Source organism: Dasypus novemcinctus, chromosome 10 (assembly GCF_030445035.2).
Source record: "Dasypus novemcinctus isolate mDasNov1 chromosome 10, mDasNov1.1.hap2, whole genome shotgun sequence".
NCBI lineage: Eukaryota > Metazoa > Chordata > Mammalia > Cingulata > Dasypodidae > Dasypus > Dasypus novemcinctus.
In genome coordinates, this window is record NC_080682.1 from 18,634,482 (window position 1) to 18,656,373 (window position 21,892).

The following is a 21,892-nucleotide window of genomic DNA, read 5'->3' on the forward strand; positions in this document are numbered from 1 at the left end:
TTTGGTAGATTTTCCCCCCAACCACCCTATTAACAACACCCTGTATCAGGATTATATATTTGTTATAGTTCATAAGAGAATGTTTCCATATTTTTTCAGGTAACCACAGTCTGTCTTCCACCACAGGATTCCCTGTGTTATACAGTCTCAGGCTTTGTACTAGCCATTAAAAGTGTATACTCAGTGACTCATTTTCAGCACAGAGTTGTGCTGGAAGACAGCAGTCTTTTTCCTAATATTTCACAGGTTCGATCTGATGATCTTTAGGTGTTGACACTTGTTTCTTATTTTCTTCTTCATTGTGGTTCTCATCATTTAATAATTTATACAAGCTCTCATTTTCTGTATAATATCACAACTAACTGAATCCATGGAATAGCTAAATTCAATAAGGGCATAAACCTTATGTTCACATGTATAAAAATGCCCAATGGAATGCACAGCAGCCAACTTGCTAGATGTATTAAACATTGGAGATCTAGAGAAACTGCTAGAGAAACAAGTATCATAACTATGTCAGTCCTCTGACCTCTAATAGGAAACCTCTTTGGGTAAACATAGAACAAGTGTTGATAAGTAGCAGCATGGGCTAGTACCAGTCCATCTAGATAATGCTCTGGTACTGAGAAATCACAGCACAACTATCTATTTTCTTAATCAGGTCTTCTGGGTGACCAATTAAATAAACCAAGCCAACAGATGGTTGAGAGTAAATTTGTCCAAATAGACCTGGAGGAAATGTGTTTTCTTTTAGTTTTAAAATGGCATAATTCTAGAGTTTCAACAGACACTTCAAACCATGGCTAGAAGGAAAACTAGTTGATGTCAGTAGGGCAGAACTTTTTATAAGCAAAGGATAATTTTGCACATCTGTCCATAAAGTTGGATCTTTGCCTTCTCCTACCATAAGGTATACAACATGTTGAAAGGGGGAAATATAACCATCCTTGAAGACAAAGCAAGTGGTATTGCCTGCATTTTCATTATTGTCCCATTTCATGAACCCAAGTGAGTTACTAGATGAACAAGATGTGCACAGGTTGCAAATGAAGTAGAATTTTCAGATACTTTAACAAAGTGCTTTTATATAGGTCAAATTATTTAAATATTGGCAGATTATTTCTCTTCTGTTCTTTCTGAAAATGGTTTTGCATTCAAAGTACCTCTTCACTAAAATTTGGGTAATGATGCATTATAAATGTGCCCAATGCTCAGTAGTTCTTTAGCCATAAAATTGTTGTCTCCTTATGGATAGACTGATTAACAACATGTTGCCTACCCAGATAGTAACTTGTGAGTTTATTTTCCTATATTTTTTGCTAAAACAATTATTGTAATAATAAATAATACTGGAAATTACCTGGTATACTTTACCTTCAATATCATGTCATAAACTTTGAGGTGGAATTTTTTCTCTGTTGTGTTGTACATCTCCAGTCTCTCCATCTTTCTCTATTTCATGGATCTTGTCTTTGACTGAAGCAAACCATAGAAATTGATTTCATCAGTGCCATTTTCATTCTCTTATTTAATTTTTTATGGGTACTGTTTAGGTTTCCTAGCCTTCTCAAAGTAAATACCATGAAATGGGTTGGGTTAAACAATGAAATTGATTAACTTATGGTTTTGAGGCTGAAAGAAAGTCTAAATCAAGGCATCATCAAGGTGAGGCTTTCTCCCCAAAGACTTCTGGCATTCTGGGGCTGGCTGCTGGGAATCCTTAGTTTGTCACATGGCAAAGTACATGTCTACATCTCCTGGTCTTTCCTTTCTCTTCAGGTTATTTTGATATTCAGCTTCTGGCTGCTCCATCTGTGGCTTTTTCTCTCTTTAAGTTTCACTCTCTTATAAAGGACTCCAATAATAGAACTAAGACCCATCCTGATTGAGGTGGGCCACACTTTAAAGTAGCCTCATCAAAAGGCCCTACTTACAATGGGATCACACCCATGTAAAGGGATTAACTCTTAAAATATCTTTTTCTGGAGTACATATATTTCCAGACTACCAGACTCTACCCTCTAAGCCTTAAAAGATATGTTCTTCCTACATGCAGAATACATTTATTTCATTATAACCTCTCAAAAGCCTTAAGTCATTTCAGAAACAATGCTTACTACAAAGTCTCATCAAAATCAGTTGTGGAGATTCTTTTGTGGTTCATATGCATGATGAGTGGGTATTCACACATTTGTGTGAGATGTGCCTCCCTCAAACCTTGTTAAGATGTCAGCACATTACCCATCTGACATGAAAAAAAAATCAGTTGTGGATATGGTCTGTCCTGGGGCATAATTCCCCTCTGTATGTGGACCTGTGAAACCTAGAGAACAACGTATCTGTTCTCATATATAGTGGAGGGATAGGCATAGGATAGACATTCCCATTCTCATAGGAAGAAATTGGAAGGAAAGCAGGGATTGCAGGTCACAAACAATTTCAAAACCCAGCAGGGCATTCTCCATTAGATTTCAAGCTCTGAGAGTCATTTGTGGAATGATGTTTTGTCCTCCATCTCTGATGAAGTGGCAGTTCCACCCCTTTCAAGTGTTTGCACAGTGGCTATGCTCTCCTCAAACACTGGGGTAAAAGCTTTACCCTCTCCAAGCACTGGGGTGTTGGCCATGCTCTCTGCAAACCCAGGACACAGGCTCCACACTTTCTGAGCATCGGGGCTACAGCGCTCTTCCTGAACAATGGGGTGGAAGCCCCATCTTCTCCAAGTGCTAGGGTAGATTCACCCTTTCCATACACATGGATGGGCCCATTTTCTTGGCCTGAGGAAATGTCTTTGCTTCAGACCTCAGCTTCCATGGTTTTTCCCTTGAAGTGATGTTTCCTTCAATCTGTCCTTTCTCTGTCCCCTTTAGTTCAGTGGTTTCATTCGTATAAATTGCACACAAAAAAACTTGTTGCTTTTGCATATTTTACACAAGGGTCTAAACCACCCGACAAAAGAACTTTCCCCAGGTTCTTCCTGAATAACTGTACCTCCAATCCTGACTTCCATGGAAATTGCTGACTGGTTCCATGTTCAGTTAAATCTTCACAGGGAACTATTCCTTGGGACTCATTTTCTGAAAACTTAGAATTTTTCAAACCATCAAGTTCTGTATTCTTTGTGTGCATGCTGCACTTTTAACACTTATCTTGGAAATCTCCTCAGCTAAATATCCAAGTTCATTACTCTCAATTTCTACCTTCTATGCAACGTCAGAACTCAATTTCACCAAGTTTTCAGCCACTTTAAAACAAGGGTGGCCTTTCTTCCAGTTCTCAGTGAAACATTCATTTCTGCCTAAGGCTGCATTAGAAGTATATTTAACATCCTTATTTCTACCAACAGCCTCTTCATAGCCATCTAGGCCTTTTCTATCAAGCACCTCTCACAATTATTCTAGCCTCTATCCATTACCCAATTTCAAAGCTGTTTCCACATTTTTTATATTGGCATTAGCTGCAACCTCCTCTCCTGGTACCAAAATCGGTTTTAGTTTCCTAGGTTGCTCAAAGCAAAGACCATGAAATGGGTTGGATTAAACAATGGGAATTTATTAGCTTATGATTTTGAGGCTAAAAGAAAATCCCAAAGCCTGGAACTCTGGGCCTGGCTGCTGGCAATCCTTGGTCCTTAGTTTGACACATGGCAAAGCATATGGTAGCATCTCCTGGTTTCTCCCTTCTCTTCTGGGTTCTGTTGGTGTTTAGCATCTGGCTGCTCTATCTATGGCTTTCTCTCTCTCTGTGTCTGAATTAAATTCTCTTATAAAGGATTCCAGTAATAGGATTAAGACCCATCCTGACTGAGGTGAGTCAGATGTTAACTGAAGTAGCTCATCAAAAGCTCCTACTTACAATGGGCTCACACCAACAGAAATTAATTTACTTTTAAAAACATTTTTTTGGGGATGCCACCACAGGTACCTTTCCTGACAAATTGCATTTTTGAAATGTCCATTTCTGAGAATTTTCCTGGTACTTCATCCACTGGATACTGTTTTCCATGAGTTTTATTATGACTTTCCATTGGTTTTCATTCAAATTTGTCTAGTCACACCACAATCTGCCATCCTAGCAAATGGCTTTTTTCATAGTTTCACCCTTGGTATTAATAAAAACCCATAGTTTCACAGAACTGAGTAGATATTCTCACAACGTTCACTATATGCTGTGAACACACTATAGTCCAGTTTCCTGGAGGTCTCATTCCAAGAAAAAGCAAAGGGCATTCTTCCTTGGTGCTCAAACCTGGGTGCTGAATTTCAAGGGATGTTTCATGTTTATTGATGTCATTTCCAAATTTTGAAGTGCTGCCATATCTCTCAGGTCAGGTAAAGAATGACTAACAGGTATGCCAGGTCATATCTGCTTCACGACAACACCCTGAAACAGAGAGATAAAAAATTTAATAAGAATCACTTTAGTAATTAATGTTTTTCTAATTATCAAGTAATAGATCTTCTGAATAAAAATTGGATAATAAAATGGAGAAAAAGTCAATCATTATTCCCTCATCAGAGATGACCATTCAGTATTTTGCATTCTTTGCTTTTATTATTTTATATAAGAATGTTTCTTAAATGATACTATGCTGTATGTGATTTGAGTTTTCATGAAGCAATCTGTCAATGCTTTCACATATTATTAACAAACTTTGAAAATGCAATTTGAGGGGTCAATATTCCACCATATAATAAATTTTAATCCATCCTTCTACTGTTGAATGTTTAGATTCTTCCCATTTTATTTTACTACTATTAATTTTGTGGCCAACATTTCTATACTTGTAACATTTTTGTCTCTATATATATGACTATTTCTCTAGGCTTGATTCCTAGTAGTGGAAATACTTACTTGTTATTTTAAAAACTATTATTGTTATTTCATTTTCTTATTAATTTTACTTGGTTATTTTGTTGGCTTTGTTTTGGGATAGGTTTTGGATCACAGAAGGGTTACAACTGTGGCAGGGGAGGATCATTGTTCCGGGGAGTTGGTGATGGGCAGAATGTATGGGGAGGGATGAGCCTGGGCCATGCCTATATGGCATAAGAATATGTTCAAGTGTTCATGGGGTATTGTCTTGGTGGATGGAGACCCATACCATAACAAAAAGAATATTGAATTCCCATCTTGAGGAGTTCTGCTACATTCTCTAATAGGATAGCAAGAATCCCCTGATTACAAGGGCAGTGCATAGTGAAAGAAGACAGACCATTTTGCCAGGTCCTAGATATTGATGATTGTGCTTATGAATCTTTTCTTGCAAAATTGAAACTTAGCCTAGTGTTATATATTGCCTAAGAGTTATCTCTTGAAAGCCTCCTTTTTGCTCAAATGTAGCCTCTCTCTAAGCCAGACTCAGTATAAAAGCTAACTAACTCTCCCTCTCCTCTGCCCAGTATGGGACATGACTCCCAGGGATGAACCTCCCTGGCACTGAGGGATTATTTCCAAGCACCAACTAGCAATGCATTTGGAAAAAGACCTTGACCAAAAGGGGGAAATATGAAATATGAATGAATTTTTATGGTTAAGACATTTCAAAGTGAGTTGGTAGGTCATTCCAGAGGTTACATTTATGCATGTCTTGGCAGGATCTCATGATTGTCACTGTAAACAGTGTCTCAAACAGCAGGTTTCCTGAGGGCTCTAGAGACCCAAACACTATAAGCAGGGTAGACAAGCTCAGAAATTCAGCACCGTGTCAGAGTGCCTTACTTTGAAATTTATGCTACTCAGTATAAAGGAGTTAGACTCATTTATAGTTTCCCTACACATAGCTCTTCTGCTCCTTTCATTTGAACTGATAATTAGCATTGCACTTGTTAAATATATGGCCCAGAGACTGAAATCTTTGATCCGTTTATGTGCCAGTTGGGCCCTTAATATCAACATCTACTCTCCATTTTATTAGACTCACTCAGGCCAACTAAAAAGGAGATGATGATGAACAATGCCCTTCCCAAGGGACAGAGAGCATCTACAACTGCAAGCAGGATAGTTCCATCCATGTGCCCCATGGGATCTAAGCCCCTTGCCCCTCTCATTTAGAAACTGAGTGGGCATCACCATCCCAAAATCCTCAGGACTGGGGAATGAATTTTTACTTCTCTCCCCTTCCCCGCCCCGCCTGCCCCCCCCCCCCCCCACCGGTTGTCTGCTCTCTGTGTCGATTCGCTGTGTGTTGTTCTGTGTATGCTTGTATTCTTATCAGTGGCACTGGGAATCTGTGTCTTTATTTGTTGTGTCATCTTGCTGTATCAGCTGTCCATATGTGTGGCACCACTCCTGGGCAGGCTGCACTTTTGTCATGCTGGGCGGCTCTCCTTATGGGGAGCACTCCTTACACGTGGGGCTCCCCTAGGTGGGGGACACCCCTGCATGAAATGGCACTCCTTGCGCACATCAGAACTTCATATGGGCCAGTTCACCACATGGGTTAGGAGGCCCTGAGTTTGAACCTGGACCTCCCATGTAGCAGGCAGACACTTTATCTGTTGAGCCAAATCCACTTCCCTATTAGTATTCTATTATAGACATTATTATTCTAGCAATGGAAGAACTTTTATCTTGATATAAAGGTAGTGGCCACCAAAGGTTCTTGGGGGAAGGAGAGGGAAGAATAGGTATAATATGGGGGCATTTTCAGGACATTGGAATTGTCCTACATGACATTGCAATGACAGATACAGATCGGTATATATTTTGTCATAACCTTTAAAGTTGTATGAGGCAAAGTATCAACTGTTGCTATATCCTGGTTCAATGAGGCTAGGAGACAGAACAAGATTCTGGCTGAAGTTTATTAGGTTGCAGGCATGGCAGAGGTCTGAAGTGAAACTTCAGCCTGCCAGCTTGCCAGGTCTGAAAAAAGGCTTCAGCTCTTCTGACTGAGCTGGGGAGTACCTTTTTACCTTTTTTTTTTTTCAAACCAAAACTTTAATCCCAAAGATTCTCATACAATATATTACATGACAGCATGAAAAAAAATTGTGCATAGTAACTCAAAGGTCAGCTCTACAATGTACCCTTTAAACTGGCAGGACATTGGTTATCTCCAAGTCTCATATTTCCAAATAAAAGGTGTTATTAAACAGCTATGTAATTCATACACAGCAATCACAAAAAGAACTTATGACTAAAGCAAAGGGAACTAACTTTCTTGAAAGAGTCTGTACCAACTGGGAAACTTCCCAGTGTGAAGACTAGTTGATTTTAAAAACCTTTCCAATCTAATTTAATGGTGGAGCTTTATTATTTTTTTTACTGGCTGGCTTGTGTTCATAGCAGCTTTTAAAGACTGTCCGTTCAACTGCAATTGCATACTATATCCCAGCTATGGACAAAACTAAAGACCTTAAGTTTTGCTACATGTGACTATTGAATACTGGAAATGTGGTTAGTGCAAATGATGATCTAAATTATTCACTTTATTCAATTATGTTAAATTTAAATAGATGCACATGACTACTGGCTACCAAATTTAATACAGAATAGCCTTAGACATTGTAACATGAAAAATTAACAAAAGCTAAATTGAACCTTTCCTCCTAAATTACACAAGGACAAAAAACTGTAAATATTTCTTCACTTATAGAATAAAATCTGAACTAGGCACAGAGTTCAAGGAAGTAGAATATATGTAGCTGTTTTCTAAATAGCTATTCTATTCCTTTCCCACTTTTTATTGTAGCTATAAATGTATATAGAAATGCTTTTGTGCCACCTGCAGAAGTGAATCTTCATTGCTATGAGCATCCCCTTAATTACAAGGTTTTTTCAAGAATAGTTGTGTTACTTAGTTTTGGGACAATGAGATGCAAGAAGTTTTCACAGGGTACCAGGAGAAACTGTATTCTCATTCCTTTGGGTAGTGAAGTATATGGATATTGTAGCAGTTTGATATTATTGATGAATTCCAAAAAGAAATACTGGATTATGTTTGTAAACTGATCTTTTCCACTGGGCATATAAGATTATATTGAATTCTTAGGTTTATTTGATTAAGTAATTACGTAAACTTCTTTTGCTAGTAGGATGCTGAGTCCCCACCCTTTGGTTGGATTTTGATAATGAAATCTTAGGCTGGAGCCCCAGGAAGTAAGCACACAGAGGAAAGGGAAGCAAGCCCCAGGAAGGGAAGAACCCAGGTAGCCTGAACCCTCGCAGACATTGGCAGCCACCTTGCTCCAATGCATGAAAATAGACTTTGGTGAGGGAAGTAACATAATTTATGGCCTGGTATCTCTTAGCTCCTACCCCAAATAAATACTTTTTATACGAACCAACCAATTTTTGGTATTTTGTATCAGCACCCCTTTCGCTGACTAATACAGATATGCAATGTGATATTACTACAGTTTTATCATCATTCTACAGAATGCCAGTCAGAGGATAATATGATAAGCAGCACACAGACATGGAAAGCATAAACAAGTCCTGGAAGATGTATACTGTTTTGTTTTTTGTTTTTGAAGATGTGTATTGTTGAATTAAGGTCAGGTGAATGCTGGACATTACTGTTGTGTGAACCAAAGGGTTAACTTTATTGTTTCGGTTATAGGACATTTTTCCTGGCAATATAAAGAGTTCTTCACCAATATAAAGCCTACTGTGAATTTATCCTAAACTCTCTACTCAGCTATATTTTTCTAACACATTCTTGGATTCTCCTTATATACCATCAAATATAACTATATCATTCCCCAAACATTTTTTCATACATACATGAATTTGCTTAAACTATCCCCTAATCCTTGGTGTACTTAACTGATGAAATATTATTTATTCTTTAAGATCTTTCTCATATGCCCTTGCCATAATTTCTCAAGTTTGAACCAAGCTTTCTTCTCTTTGAAATCTGAAAGTACTTGTTTGTATCTCAATTTAATACCATCATTTTATATATTATGAGTGAAATAGTACATTGGTAAAAAACTAGCTCTGAAGTCTGATTGCCTGGGTTTGAATCCTTGCTTTGAATCTCTAACTTTTGAAACTTTCAGCAAGTTTGGTTTAATTTCTTTACTCATAAAATGGGGATGATAGTAATATCTATTGCACAAGTTTTTATTGAATGTTAAATGAGATCATCTTTATGAAGTGACAGACATAATTCCAAGTACATAGTAATTTCTCAGTAAATATAGCTATTTCTGTATATATTTCTAATGATATTAAGTGTGTATACCATTCATTAGTCACTTTCTTGTCCTAAGACATCTTTGCATTGTCATTTAATTAATATACTCTTTTGTTTTTGTCAAACTTATATATAGTACCTCCCAAATATATTTTAAATAACACAGGAGGAGGTATTATAACCATCATTCTTTGAGAATTTATCCCTTTCCAATGTTATGTTAGAGAGTTGCTCCACTGAGGAGTTGTAGAAAAATAGACAAACCATTAAAAATTCAGGTTTGGTACTCTGGTCATTTTTTGTATCACTGAAAGACTTTTCTTCAGATTTCAAAGAATTCATGATGCATTCAAAGAGAATGTAACTAACTCCCACCACTGGCCAAGATCCTTGTTGGAGGGGTATCATGAGGTAAGCCCTACAATTGTCCCAGCTTACTGTCTGGAGAGTTTCTAGGCCATACCTCAGGGAGGGGAAACACAGGCAGAGCCTGACTGTCTGTTTCTCTGAGTTGAGAAGACAAGGATCAGAGATCATTACTGTGCTTCACTCTGATGTCCAATATTTGAAAGTTGTTGTTTCATATAGTTTGCCTTTTTTTTCTTAGTCATTTCACTGGGGAGGGTAAATCCAATCCTTGTTCTCCATCTTGGCCAGTGGTGGAAGTTAGTTTATGGTGACTTAGGGAAACTCCTAAGGTTAGGAACAAGGACAGGATATCCATAGCTACCTCTTCTATCCAACAGCATACAAAAGACATCCAGATTTGAAAGAGGTAAAACATCTTAGTTTGTAGACAGTATATTTGTCTACATAGAAAATGCTAAGGAATCTAAAAAATAAAGTACTAGAACCAACTTGAAGGTTTAGCAAGGTTGATACAAAAATCAACTTTATTTCTATTAACTAGTATGATTGATTTATGTATTCCAACAAAGACATGCTCTTCATCTTAATATGTGTTTCTGTGGGTGTGAAACTATTTGCAAATAAGATCATTTGAAGGTATCAGTTGAGGTGCGTATTTATTTGTGAATAGTATCTTCTAACATCCTGGTTAGACATGGCCAAACTGAATGAGGATGGGCCTTAATCCCTTTGACTAGAGGTCTTCTTAAAGGATATTCCAACACAGTCAGATGAGCCAGATGTCAGCAGAAACTGGAAAAGCAGACACAAGGAGAGAAAGATTGCCATGTTGCTGAGCAAGAGATGCAAGCCAAGGGACCCCAAGGAGTGTGGCAAGCTGGAGTCAGAATGCAACAGACTTTGGGGAGAGAGCATGGTCTTGCCCATGCCTTGATTTTGGACCTCTAGCCTCTGAAACTGTGGAACAACAAATTCCCACTATTTAAGCCATGGTATTTGTCATGGCAGACTGGCAAATTAAGACAACATCAAACAATTTAACTGAAATCATATTGAAATAAAAAATACTCTTTACGAATCATAAAAATATGAACTACTTATGGGGTAAGTCTGACAAAAGTTGTATAAGACCCAAACTCTGGAAACAAATGTAATGAGAGAAATAAATGACTATCTAAATAAATGTAGAGATGTTCCATGTTCATGAATCTAAAGACTCAATATTGTGAAAAAGTTGATTCTCCTCAAATTGATTCATACATTTAATACAATTCCAATCAAAATTTCAGCAGCCATCTCTTTTTTTGGCAGAAATTGAAAAGCTCATTCTAAAATTTTTATGGAAATATAAAAAGATCTAGAATAGTCACAACTTAAAAAAGTCAGAGAACATACAACCTGTTTTCAAATCTCATGAATTAAAAAAATATAATGGAAAAGAAATCTCATTATAAAACTATTGTGATCAAGGCAGAGTGATAATAGCATAATTGTAGACAAATGGATAATTGGAACAGAAAAGAATCTAAAAATAGATCCACACATACATGGTCAATTCATTTTTGACAAATGTGCCAAGTCAATTCAACTGGGAAAGGAAAATCTTCTCAATAAATGGTGGAACAATTGAATAGCCCTATGAAAATAAACCTGGACCCTTTGCTCACACTGTAGTCAAAGACAAGTCCGAGTCCAGCTGCAGTTTATAGCACTTTATTCAGAACACCGAGATTCTGCCTGTAGCAAAAAAAACCTGCAGAAGTGAAAGCAGTGCTGAGTACAGGGAGTTTACGAGCAGTTTTAAAAACAAAGTAAATTGGCTAGGTTTTGTTGATTGGAGTAGGAACCTGCTAGTCTTACAGGGATGGATTAAGTGTAAGCAGGGCTTTATTTTTAATTGGGCTAGGTGTGTTTAACTAGCAGCTTAATTGGCTTTTGGGGATTGAGTGTCCTGGTAGGGACTTTTTGAAGTAGGTGTTTGTCATATAATCCCATGCTAGTTGGGCATTTTAACTTTGGAATGGTTTTGACAAAACCCAGGAGTTACTTTTGATTATATTCATCACTATTATAAAGTAAATTAAATGGATCAGAGACCTAAATTTTAAAGGTAAAACTATGACTTACTAGAAGAAAACACGGGAGAAACCTTAGTGTCCTTGTGTTTGGCAGAGATTTCTTAAATACAAGATAAAAAGCATGATAGACATATAAAAGAAAACTGAATACTCTGGAGTTTATTAAAATTAAAGTTTATTTGCTATGAAAAAGCCAATGGGGAAGAATATTTGTACAATATATATCTGACATGAGACTTGTATTTAAATACATACAGAAACTTGACAACTCAATAATGACAAAAACAAACCAATTAAAAAATAGTATATCACCAAAGAAGATACACAGATTGCAAATTAGCACATGAAGTCATTCTCAACATCATCAGTCATTAAGGAATGATATGAAAATATACACATGGAGAATGCCAAAATAAAAAAGAGAATTCTTGCGGGTTTGAACTTGAAACCTTAGAGCTACTGGTTTCTCTCTCTCTCTCTCTCTCTCTCTCTCTCTCTCCTTTATTTCTTAAGTTCTGCGTTGCTTTCCCTTCGACCCAATCTATCGCTGAGCTGATTGCAGCAGCTACTGAGTACCAGAAATATGGCAAGTCCAAATTAACATATTCTGTAAGTGTAAAACACAAACCGATTTCTAAAGTCACTATGAAAAAAACGTAAAATATATCTCAATTTCTGTACTTATTAAAGTTGAAATGATAATATTTTTTTAAACATTGGGTTAAATAAAGCACATTACTAGAATTAATTTCACCTGTTTTTTTTTTTTAACGTGGCTACATGAAATCTAAAAGTACATATACAAGTCGCGTTATGTTTCTATTTGACAGCCCTGTCCCAAGTTTTACAGTTTGTAGGGTAACTTTCGTCCAACCCTCTCCCTGCAACCCCCTGAAGAGATCTGTTTCTTCATTTGTAAATTAAGGAGTTAGACTCAGATCAAAAGTTCCTTATTCCAGTCAATTAATCCATCAGAGCTGGCTAAAAATAGATTCTCACCCCCAATGATTCTGATTCAGTAAATCTGGGTTGCAGTTGGAGAAATTGCACTTTTAACAATCACCCTTTTCCCTCTGCAAATTCACAACACTAGATTGTAACAGCTGCCTAGGCTATCTGGAAGGGTCTTTTCAGCAGTAAAACTCTGTGGCTTCAAACGACCCCGAAGCTGGCCGGTGGGGAGGTGGGGAGGTGCTCACAGTGCGCAGCCGCCCAGGCCCTGTCCAGAACTTCCTTGTTTCTGGGGTCCTTCTGACTACAAACCTTGGCAACAATCCCGTAAGACTTCTACATCTGTCTCAGGACCAGGAGAACTCCTTTCGAAAGAGGAGAGTCAGCCTCAAACCGCGCCCACGACTGCCTCCGCGGAATTCCCGGACCTGCGAAGAAGTCGCTCATGCAGCTCCTCCCGCCGACATTTCGCTCCAAGCAGAGGAACCCTACGCTTCCGGGAACCCGCTTCGGGATTGACACCGCGTCTGGCCAATAGTCGGAAAGACCTGGCGTCAGTCTCCGGCTTCGAACAACTCTAACGCGGAAGCCGGTTGGCCGCGCTCCACTCAGTGCCCGGAGCGGCGGGAAAGAATGGGCCTCGCGCCATCGCGCTTTGGGATGGGTAGGAAGGCCGGGCCCTCTTTGTTTTGAAAACCGGGCCGTGGTCTCACTGATCTACTCCCCCCCAGTCGGTCCACGACTAGCCTCCGTGTCCCGGGATAAACAACCACTGCCTCCCTCGGTATGGGCCCTCCTGTCGCCCGCCGAGGCCTCGCAGGCCGGGCAGGAGCTGACCCCGCGCTGGCGGGAGTGGGCGGTGCCGGCCGGATTCCTGGGTTCTCCCGATTCTGCTTACTGCAGGTGCGCTCTGCAGAGCGGTCGCTTGCCTTCAGCCACTGCGGGAGGCGCATGGATATCCCAACCAGGCTAGGTGGACGCCGCCCGCTCTTGAAGTGGGGGTCTAGTGGAACTTGGGGTCCCCCACATAGGAGCTAAAGCACGTGGGCTTTGCCATCCAGGAGGAGGAAGAGGCCAGCAGCTGCACGCCCCAGAATGAGTGGGACTTCAAGAGTTCTGATGGGGACTCCAGAGTCGGACACCCACAAACTGATGATCAAAGAAGGGTTTTGCCAGCAGTTTGAAATGTTATTTTACTGTTTAAGGAATAGAAGCAAACTTCTCCAGTAGTAGGGCCTACGTGTTGCGACGTTGTTCAAAGAAGGGGAGAATATAGTCGATCAAGGTGATGATGGTGACCACTTTTATAAGTCGTAGAACAGATGTTTATGTAAAAGTTAATGGTGTTGGTGGAATAATTTTAATAGCTTTTTCTAACTTAATATTAAATAAGGATGGAGAAGCTATAAACACTGCTTAAATTCCAGGTTTTCTGTGGGATTTGGAGAGTGTAAACTTTAGAAATATAATTGTAAAAATAATACCAAGGAGTTAGAAGAAATAAAAACTATGCTAGCTCCATCAAATCAGTATTTCTTAAATCACCTGAAAGTGGTTCATGTAAGTAGCATCAGCATGTACAAAGATGGAGAACAAATCCTTGCTCAAGGGATCTTCTTGTTTCTCCTTTCATTGTGGAATCTGGAGAAGTTAAAAATCTATGAAAATCAAGTGGAGGTAGAAGATGGTGATGCTGAAATTTTCTGACATCTTGGGGACAGAGTGTTGGCCCTGAAAAAGTACATAGTTTAAGGAACACCTGCACATGCCATTGGGACTAAGCAGCTTCTTAGCTGTCCTAAGGAGTCCGGATTTTATTATAAATGTGAAATTTATTATAAACAAAGATTTGAAGCAGGGAAGTAATACAACCTGATTTATAATAAATAACCACACTGGCAGCTATGTGGACCACTGACTCTGGAGAGTCAAGCACAGGTGCAGAAGTGAGAAGGCAGCTAGAGGCTATCACAGCATTCCGGAGATACTGGAAACATGGCCTAGGGTGGTAGTGGTGGAGGTATGAGAAGTGGTTGAATTCTGCATTTATTTTGAAGGGCAAGCCCACAAGATATTCCAGAACATTTTGGGATGTTCCAGAAGTGAGAGAAAAAGAGGCCTCAATAATGATTTCTGGGCTTTTGAGATGAGTAACTAGAAGGATAAAGCTCCATTAGCTATATGGGAAATCCAAGGAAAGACCTGCAGTGTGTGTGTGTGTGTGATGTACAGGTGTATGTGTGTGTGTTGTGTGTCAGCAATCTACTTTTGACATGTCGATGCTGAGATGCTTATTTTCTCCAGCTAAAATACAGGGAATGAAGTAGAAGAATTCACATTCTGAACATGACAGTAGATACCCAGCAAGGCTAAAGACAGGGCAAGGTATAGAGCAAGGAAATCACAAACATCAATCTAAAAAGGGCAAAGAGTGGCAGAGAAAGAGAAGCTTGGACTTTTGATGGTGATGACATTGAGCCATTGACTGAGAAGTATGATTGAGGCTCAGTGAAAATTAAAAGGAAAAAAAAAACAACACTTCACAGGGAGATGTCTCAGCAGAAAATAAGGAAAAATCCTGCCTTGCTTTTTAGATCCTCTGTTTCTTAGGTGATGCATATATTCTTATCTCTGTAATTCATCCTTGTTCATTTGTAATGGCTTCCCACCTGGTATATGCTTTGTGCCCAGTCCCAGAATTTCCCTGCTCTCTGAGCCTAGTTTATAGCTGTTCACTTGGTAAACACTGAAATAGGAACTGAACTCATGATAGGAATAGTTAACCTGATGTCACTTTAGGTAGCAGTTGTCACTTTCCACATTAAATATAAAGCTCACAGAGAAATTGCCCAGAGCTGGCTCAGTTAGGGCTTGTAGCTCTGTGCAGTCTCTGGAGTAGAGCTCCAGCTTTGCTTTCCCTTTGGTGACAATGCTTGGATGCCAGGGGAGGTTATGATGCAAATTCATTGCACAGGAAGTGTTCAAGGAATCCTTACCTTCAGCTCATACTTATATGATGCTACTGAATTTGCCCAGCAGCCCTAGGGACAGAGACTGCCCTGGAAAGAAATATGACTGCACATTCCATGGGGACTAAGTACCTTGTTTGCTGTAGTAAAAGGTATGGGTTTTTTATAAATGTGACAATTCTTTTAGCTGAGTGACAGATGGATAGTTGGGATTCTTTTGCTATTGCCAACCTTATAAAGAGGAAAAGACCACACTCACGGTTGGGAGACGTGACTGGATCAAATTCTAAGGCCAGTGCTTTCGGATAGTGACTCCATGAACCCCTGAAAGATGTGTGCCCCCCCCATCCCCATCCTAATAGAGTAGCTGCTTTTTGTATTTTGCAAACGACATTCTGGGAACAGAGAGGAAGGCACCATTATCTCTACCCCGAGAGTATATCTCAGAGAAAGAACTTTAGACTGGATCTTGATGCAAGAGCTTGATAAAGGAAGAGAGGGGAAATGTCATCAGCTCTACAAGGCCTAAGGAGCACCGACGGCTGAGGAGGGGTAGGGATGACAGCCTGGATAACCTGCCCCATATTACCCTGGGATATGCAGAAGCGTAGAAGGAATCGGCTATTACTCCCTTGCTCCCAGTAGTTCAAAGTGGGCTCAAGACATTCTTGCTTAGAAGCTGTCTCCTTTTGCAAGAAGGCTAGAGTGGGGACTCTAAGCTTTCAGCAATCAATCGCTCAGGCACAGCCCTAAAGCTCCCGCGGCTAAACCTTCTTATGGCGATCCCTGGTCCGCACTATCTTAGAAGGTGACACATTCATGGGGAAGGTAAGTCCCTCTCTATCCGAACTCCATATGACCCTATGGAGGACGCCAACTTCTAGCAGGGAGTTCTCTCTGCAGAAAGATAATTATCTATTGCGCCTGGGGCTTAAATTGAGGGGTGAGCTGGGTGGATTCACTGCGGTTTTCCGACAGCAAAACGTGGAAATCCAGGGCAGCTCATATCTCTCCTGGTCCACAGGGCCACAGTGTCCCCACCTGGTCAGGAGAAGGACGCCCTGGAATCCCTCCCTTCCTCTCCCCACCCCAGGCAGTGACTGTGTTTGCAAGGCTCATTATATTTAGTAAGGCCGGGCCCTATGGGTTCCAGGAGGCTACAAGCATTTCAGGCTAGGGTCAGGAGACAATTTGGCCGGGTCTGGTGCAAACTTGGCGGTCACCCCTTTTGGACAATGGGGCCGTCCTTGGTAGCTGACTCCTTTTAGTTTTAATTTATATTAGCAGCCTCCCTTAGGGGTAGGTGTGACTTTTGCCCAATTTTCACAGGTTTGGATATAGATAGATGCCCAAGGCCACAGCACTAGCTGGGCAGAAGGGAAGATTTTAACCTTAGAGGCTTGCAGCCTCTTAGAACCCTGCAGGGAGATTTTAGGCATGTCCCATCACCTCTTGGGTGGGTGAGTCGGAAGATTTGCTTCTCTACTTGTAAATTAAAGATGTTTGCCCCATTTATGATGTTCTGTCAGTAGTGTTCAAACTTATCACATGGGTAGCTTTTTACAAAACTGGATTGTGGTATCTAAACCCTATATATATATATATATACACATACATATATATAATTATATATAATTAAAGAAGTTGTAGGTTTACAGAAAAATCATGCATAAAATATAGAGTTCCCATACCCCATCCTATTATTAACACCTTGCATTAGCGTCAACTCCATATATTTTGATTGAATAGGGCTGGGATGAAGCCCAGTAATCTGCATCTTTTAAGAAGCACCCTGCATCAGTGGAACTGACTGAGAAACTGCTCTAGACCAGTGCTTCACAAAATTTCTCTGGGTGTCAAAAGAGGCACCCCTGGGCTATGTGCCCAGAGATCCTGAATCTGTAGGTCTGAGCCCAGTCACTCCCTTTTCTCCAGAGATGTTGTTAGTCTGTCAACCGGCTTTAAAGCCAATTTTAAATTTCATTGAATAAAAACTATGCTAAGTACTTTACAAATATTAACTAATTTTATCCATATAGCAACCATAGGAGACAGCTCCAGTTATTCCTCCTTAGTGATGTCAAGTGAATTGGTCTCAGGACACATGGTGTTTAGCAGAGCCAGGATTACAACCAAGACAACCATTCCACAAGCCCTTAACCCCTAGGCTTTACTTCCTCTCTATTGTTAATCAGTCACCATCTCACCTCTTTACCTCTCTCTGCTCCCCTCCACCCCTGCAAGCTCCATCCATTTCCTCCAAAACCATCCTGTGAGCCTGCTCCCAGCTCTGGGGAATGGCTCCCAGTCAGCAAAGGCGGTTCCCCACTTTAGGAGGAGTCTGGCACGCCCCCTGCAGGTGGCCCAGAGGATATGCCTGAGAGAAAGGGGAGGGAAGAGCAGGGAGGAAGGTGGGAGATGCAAGGACTGATACTCTTTTAAAAAATTTTTAAAAATTTCTCTCCCCCCCCCCAGTTGTCTACTCTCTGTGACCATTTACTGTGTGTTCTTCTGTGACCACTTCTATCCTTATCAGCGTCACCGGGAATCTGTGTCTCTTTTTGTTACGTCATCTTGCTGTGCCAGCTCTCTGTGTGTGTGGCACCGTTCTTGGGCAGGCTGCACTTTCTTTCACGCTGGACGGCTCTCCTTACGGGGCACACTCCTTGTGCATGGGGCTCCCCTATGCGGGGGACACCCCTGTGTGGCAGGGCACTCCTTGTGCGCATCAGCACTGCGCATGGGCCAGCTCCACATGGGTCATGGAGGCCTGGGGTTTGAACCACGGACCTTCCATGTTATAGGCAGATGCCCTATCCATTGGGCCAAGTCTGCTTCCCCAGGACTGATACTCTTAATGGTCAGTACCAGCGCCTGTGGAAGTGGTTTGCCCAATCTTCACGCCTTTGGACCCAAGACCTTCCAAACTGATTAGGACACCGATTGCTTGTGTGGCTCTGAATAGAGTGAGGTGAGAGAGCAGAGGGGAGGATTGAGAAATGGCTCCTCGTGTGCTCTCTGAAGGGTCATCTGTTAGTCCATTGGTGCTAACTCAGATGGGCTCAAACTTTTTTTTTTCCAATTTACCTTTGTTACAAGTTTCTCCCTCACAAGGTTTATAATGATAAACTGATCACAATGTTTACAATAGTATACAAACAGTGACTTGCATTCCTGTGACATACAGCAGCCCCCATCCAGAGTCTACATGATTGGTTGAACAAACCATAGTCTATGTGCTCAGATACAGCTCATCTCACTTCTACAAGAGAAAAAATTCACCTCTACATTTCCCTGTTGGCCCTCAGGTCTTACCCAAGCCTCAACCCCCTCCTACTGACTAAGCATTTCCCTCCCTATAGATGTACTGTATAAAATCATGACTGGCTCTGCCAAGGGCAGGCTGAAGTCTATTCTTCAGACCCCCTCCATTGGGAGAGCTTCCCAAAAAACTTTCTGACTTCAATCATCAGTCTGTGCATCCCACTGATTGCCATTTATCTCCTACAACCTTACTCTCCATCAGACAAAACCTGCCTGCCTCCCTTGTATATGAGCAAATTTGTTTCTCTCTATTACTAGGGATCCTTGCAAATTCTGTAAAGGGCATCTCAAAGGCAAAAGCAGAGTGGCATCTCTCATTGTCTTAGCAACTAAGTATTTCTGACCATTAGCATGGGGAGCAGGTTGTGTGGGAGTGGGGTGATGAGAGAGTGGTGGGAGATAACGCTTGAAGCATCTATTAAATGCTGGGCATTATGCATTGGCACTCTCCATAGGTTTGTCTCATTTAATCACCTTTCCATTTCATTCATGGTCTGCTTCACAGATTAGGAAACAAGTTAATGAAATTGTCCAATGACAGTTCTTGAATAATTTTAACTCATGTCAACCGTAAAAGCCCAAGGTCTTTTATTGTGCCAAGGCTGCCTTTGCACCATTTCAATGCTAGTAGGTCCTATGGATCACCTCTTCCCACTCATTGGTCCATCCTCTGTCCATCCAGTCGTATTATCCATCCAGGACATTTAGTGATGGGCCCATTTGGGCAAAGTATGAGTCCAGTTACTATTAACTCAAGTAGAGGAGATAAAAAAGTGATAGTATGCTTAGCGTGGTTTCATATTTTTCCAACATGCTATTGACGACTATTTATAGTATGATGGTGACTGAGAATATAAAGATGGATACAATCTACCCTTACCTTTCAGGAACTCATTGCCTTAAGGAATAGAATCTCTGAACTTTTCACTGAACACATCTATAAGTTTTAACAAATTGAGCAACTTCTTCATATATATTTATATAGTGGGTATATATTCTAATATAATATATTAAATGTTAGGTGTACTTTTTTTTTTTTAGATAGAATGAATATAAATGAAAGTTGAAATATTTTCTTCATTTACCCAGTGGACTATCTTGGGCACTTTTGGTGATGCTGCCTGAGTCTGGAAACTTCCAACACTAGTATGTACTGAGCTTACTCTCTTCTTTCTCAGATCTCTGTCAAATGCTAGGTTATCAGAAAGGCCTTCTTGACCACTTTTTATAAAATAGCATCCTTTCCCCCTCTGCCTTATAGTTCTTCCTATAATTCACCTCACTATTTGGTAAATATACTTTTCATTTTTTAACTTTCTGTTTCCCAGCATGACACTGGTGCCTGAGAGACGTAAGCAGCAAATGAGTTGGGGCTAGAAGGCAACAGCCCTGTCTAGTGTTTACTGAAACGCCTTAGACCTGGGGTGGGAGTGGAGGCAAGATGGGCGTGGAGTGTTTATTCATCTCTCTTTTGGTTCCTACATTCTTTCAGTCCTCAGGGACAGCATTATTCAACCCCTCTCTCTATCCCAGTTTTCTGTAAGTTTTGCTCTTCCCTTCTCCTATTAATGAAGATCACTTAAGTCTCTGCCCTACAGGTAGGAAAGGTAACGATTAGGTACCCAAATAGCTCTACTAAGACTCAGTTACAGTTTAGAGAAAGACTCTGCTGTTTGTCTCAGTGTTTTCTCACTTAAGGCATTTCTGGAGTTGTGGAAAGTGTCCTGGCCTAGGAGCTAGAAGATCTCCATTCCTGGGTTTGCCCCAGAAGAAAGGATAGAACAGGGTGGTTGAATGTCCCTCCTCTCCCCTCCCCACACCCACCTCACACACACAGGACTGAACTAATGGTGAGTGAGTTATGTTGCTGAGTTGCCAGTTGCTGTGCAATGTGATAAGAACATGCTGAGCAATCATCCCGGATGTCAAGATTATAATAAGATCTGTAATTAATCGGACACTGCTGCACTGTGGCTGGGACCTAGTCACATACCCAGAAGAGCTGCATGACTAGCAAGGTATAAAGTTGAGTGTGTGGCCCTGAAACAGCTTCCCTATACTAAGGTGATATGCACCCTCGTCGCGGCCAACCCCTTGCTGTGACTGGGCCCTGAAACTGTCCCTGGCTCATTGCAGGAATCCTAATGAGAATGTATGTGCTCTGCCAACTCTTTCTAGTCCTTAAAGTTGGGTTAAAACCTCTTTTATCCAGTGATTTTGATCGTTAAGTCCCACCTGAATCTCCCATTGTTGGTCATTAGCTTCCTACAAGCTGTGTGACCTCACACAGGTTACCTTCTTTCTTTTAGGCTCGGTTTCCTCATATGAAAAATAGGGAAAATAAAATTTGTTCAGCCTAAAACCTGGGGTTTCAGGGCATTATTATTCCCCTGTGAGAGTCAAAGGAAGATATTTGTGGATCTGGAAGACTTCAGAAATGATATTACTAATGTACTCCTATGTGGAAAATATTAGAGAAAGAATTCTGACCAAACAACAAATAAATAGGAACAGAGGCATTAGGCAAGGGCAGATAAAAAGCAAAGGAAAGAATAGTGAGCAAAGGAAAAAAAAAAGGTGAATTTTAATTTATGTAGTTAAATATAAATGGAAAGTGATAGACTTTTTGAGAATGTTCAATAACAATATTACAGAAAGACTCTTTAAATAGAATTGAAACACTGTAAGGAAAATTCTCCTCATACCTGGAATTGCAACTCTGGTTTAGGCTCAGGGGGCCAAGGGTGGAGGAATGGAAGCATTTTGTCTCACTCATAATACTCAACTGAGTGTGAGGAGGGAGTAGAATTGGGAAATCTTTTGAAAAGATCTCATCTTCTTGGGGAGAAGGAAGAATCAGAAGGAGAAGTGTTCTTATTTTGCAGAACTTTTAAAAAATAACTTTTGAAAAAGTCATAGGTATACAGGAAACACTTTTTAAAGGGTCAAAATGTTTTACAGAGGGGGATTAAATTAATTTTCACCCCAATGCTAGATACTGAGTACCTTTCCAGAAATAATCTATGTCTATCAAGCATAATAAATTCTGAGCAGAA

The 21,892-nt window shown here is 40.4% G+C and overlaps 1 protein-coding gene and 1 non-coding gene across 2 annotated transcripts; one reads left to right on the top strand and one right to left on the bottom strand.

Moving 5' to 3' along the window:
• Positions 1–189: 189 nt before the first annotated feature.
• FAM111B (FAM111 trypsin like peptidase B) lies at positions 190–9,487 on the bottom strand. Its single transcript, XM_058306195.1, is given in 12 exon segments — positions 190–348; positions 351–514; positions 516–769; positions 771–874; positions 877–1,020; positions 1,023–1,079; positions 1,082–1,288; positions 1,291–1,470; positions 1,473–1,534; positions 4,132–4,223; positions 4,226–4,327; positions 9,410–9,487. Coding segments are annotated over 12 exon segments (1,560 nt in total). The 3' UTR covers positions 190–232.
• On the top strand, positions 2,148–2,251 carry LOC111760770 (small nucleolar RNA U13). The gene has a single exon (XR_002794371.1). It is a non-coding gene; the product is annotated as a small nucleolar RNA U13 (small nucleolar RNA).
• Positions 9,488–21,892: the final 12,405 nt, after the last annotated feature.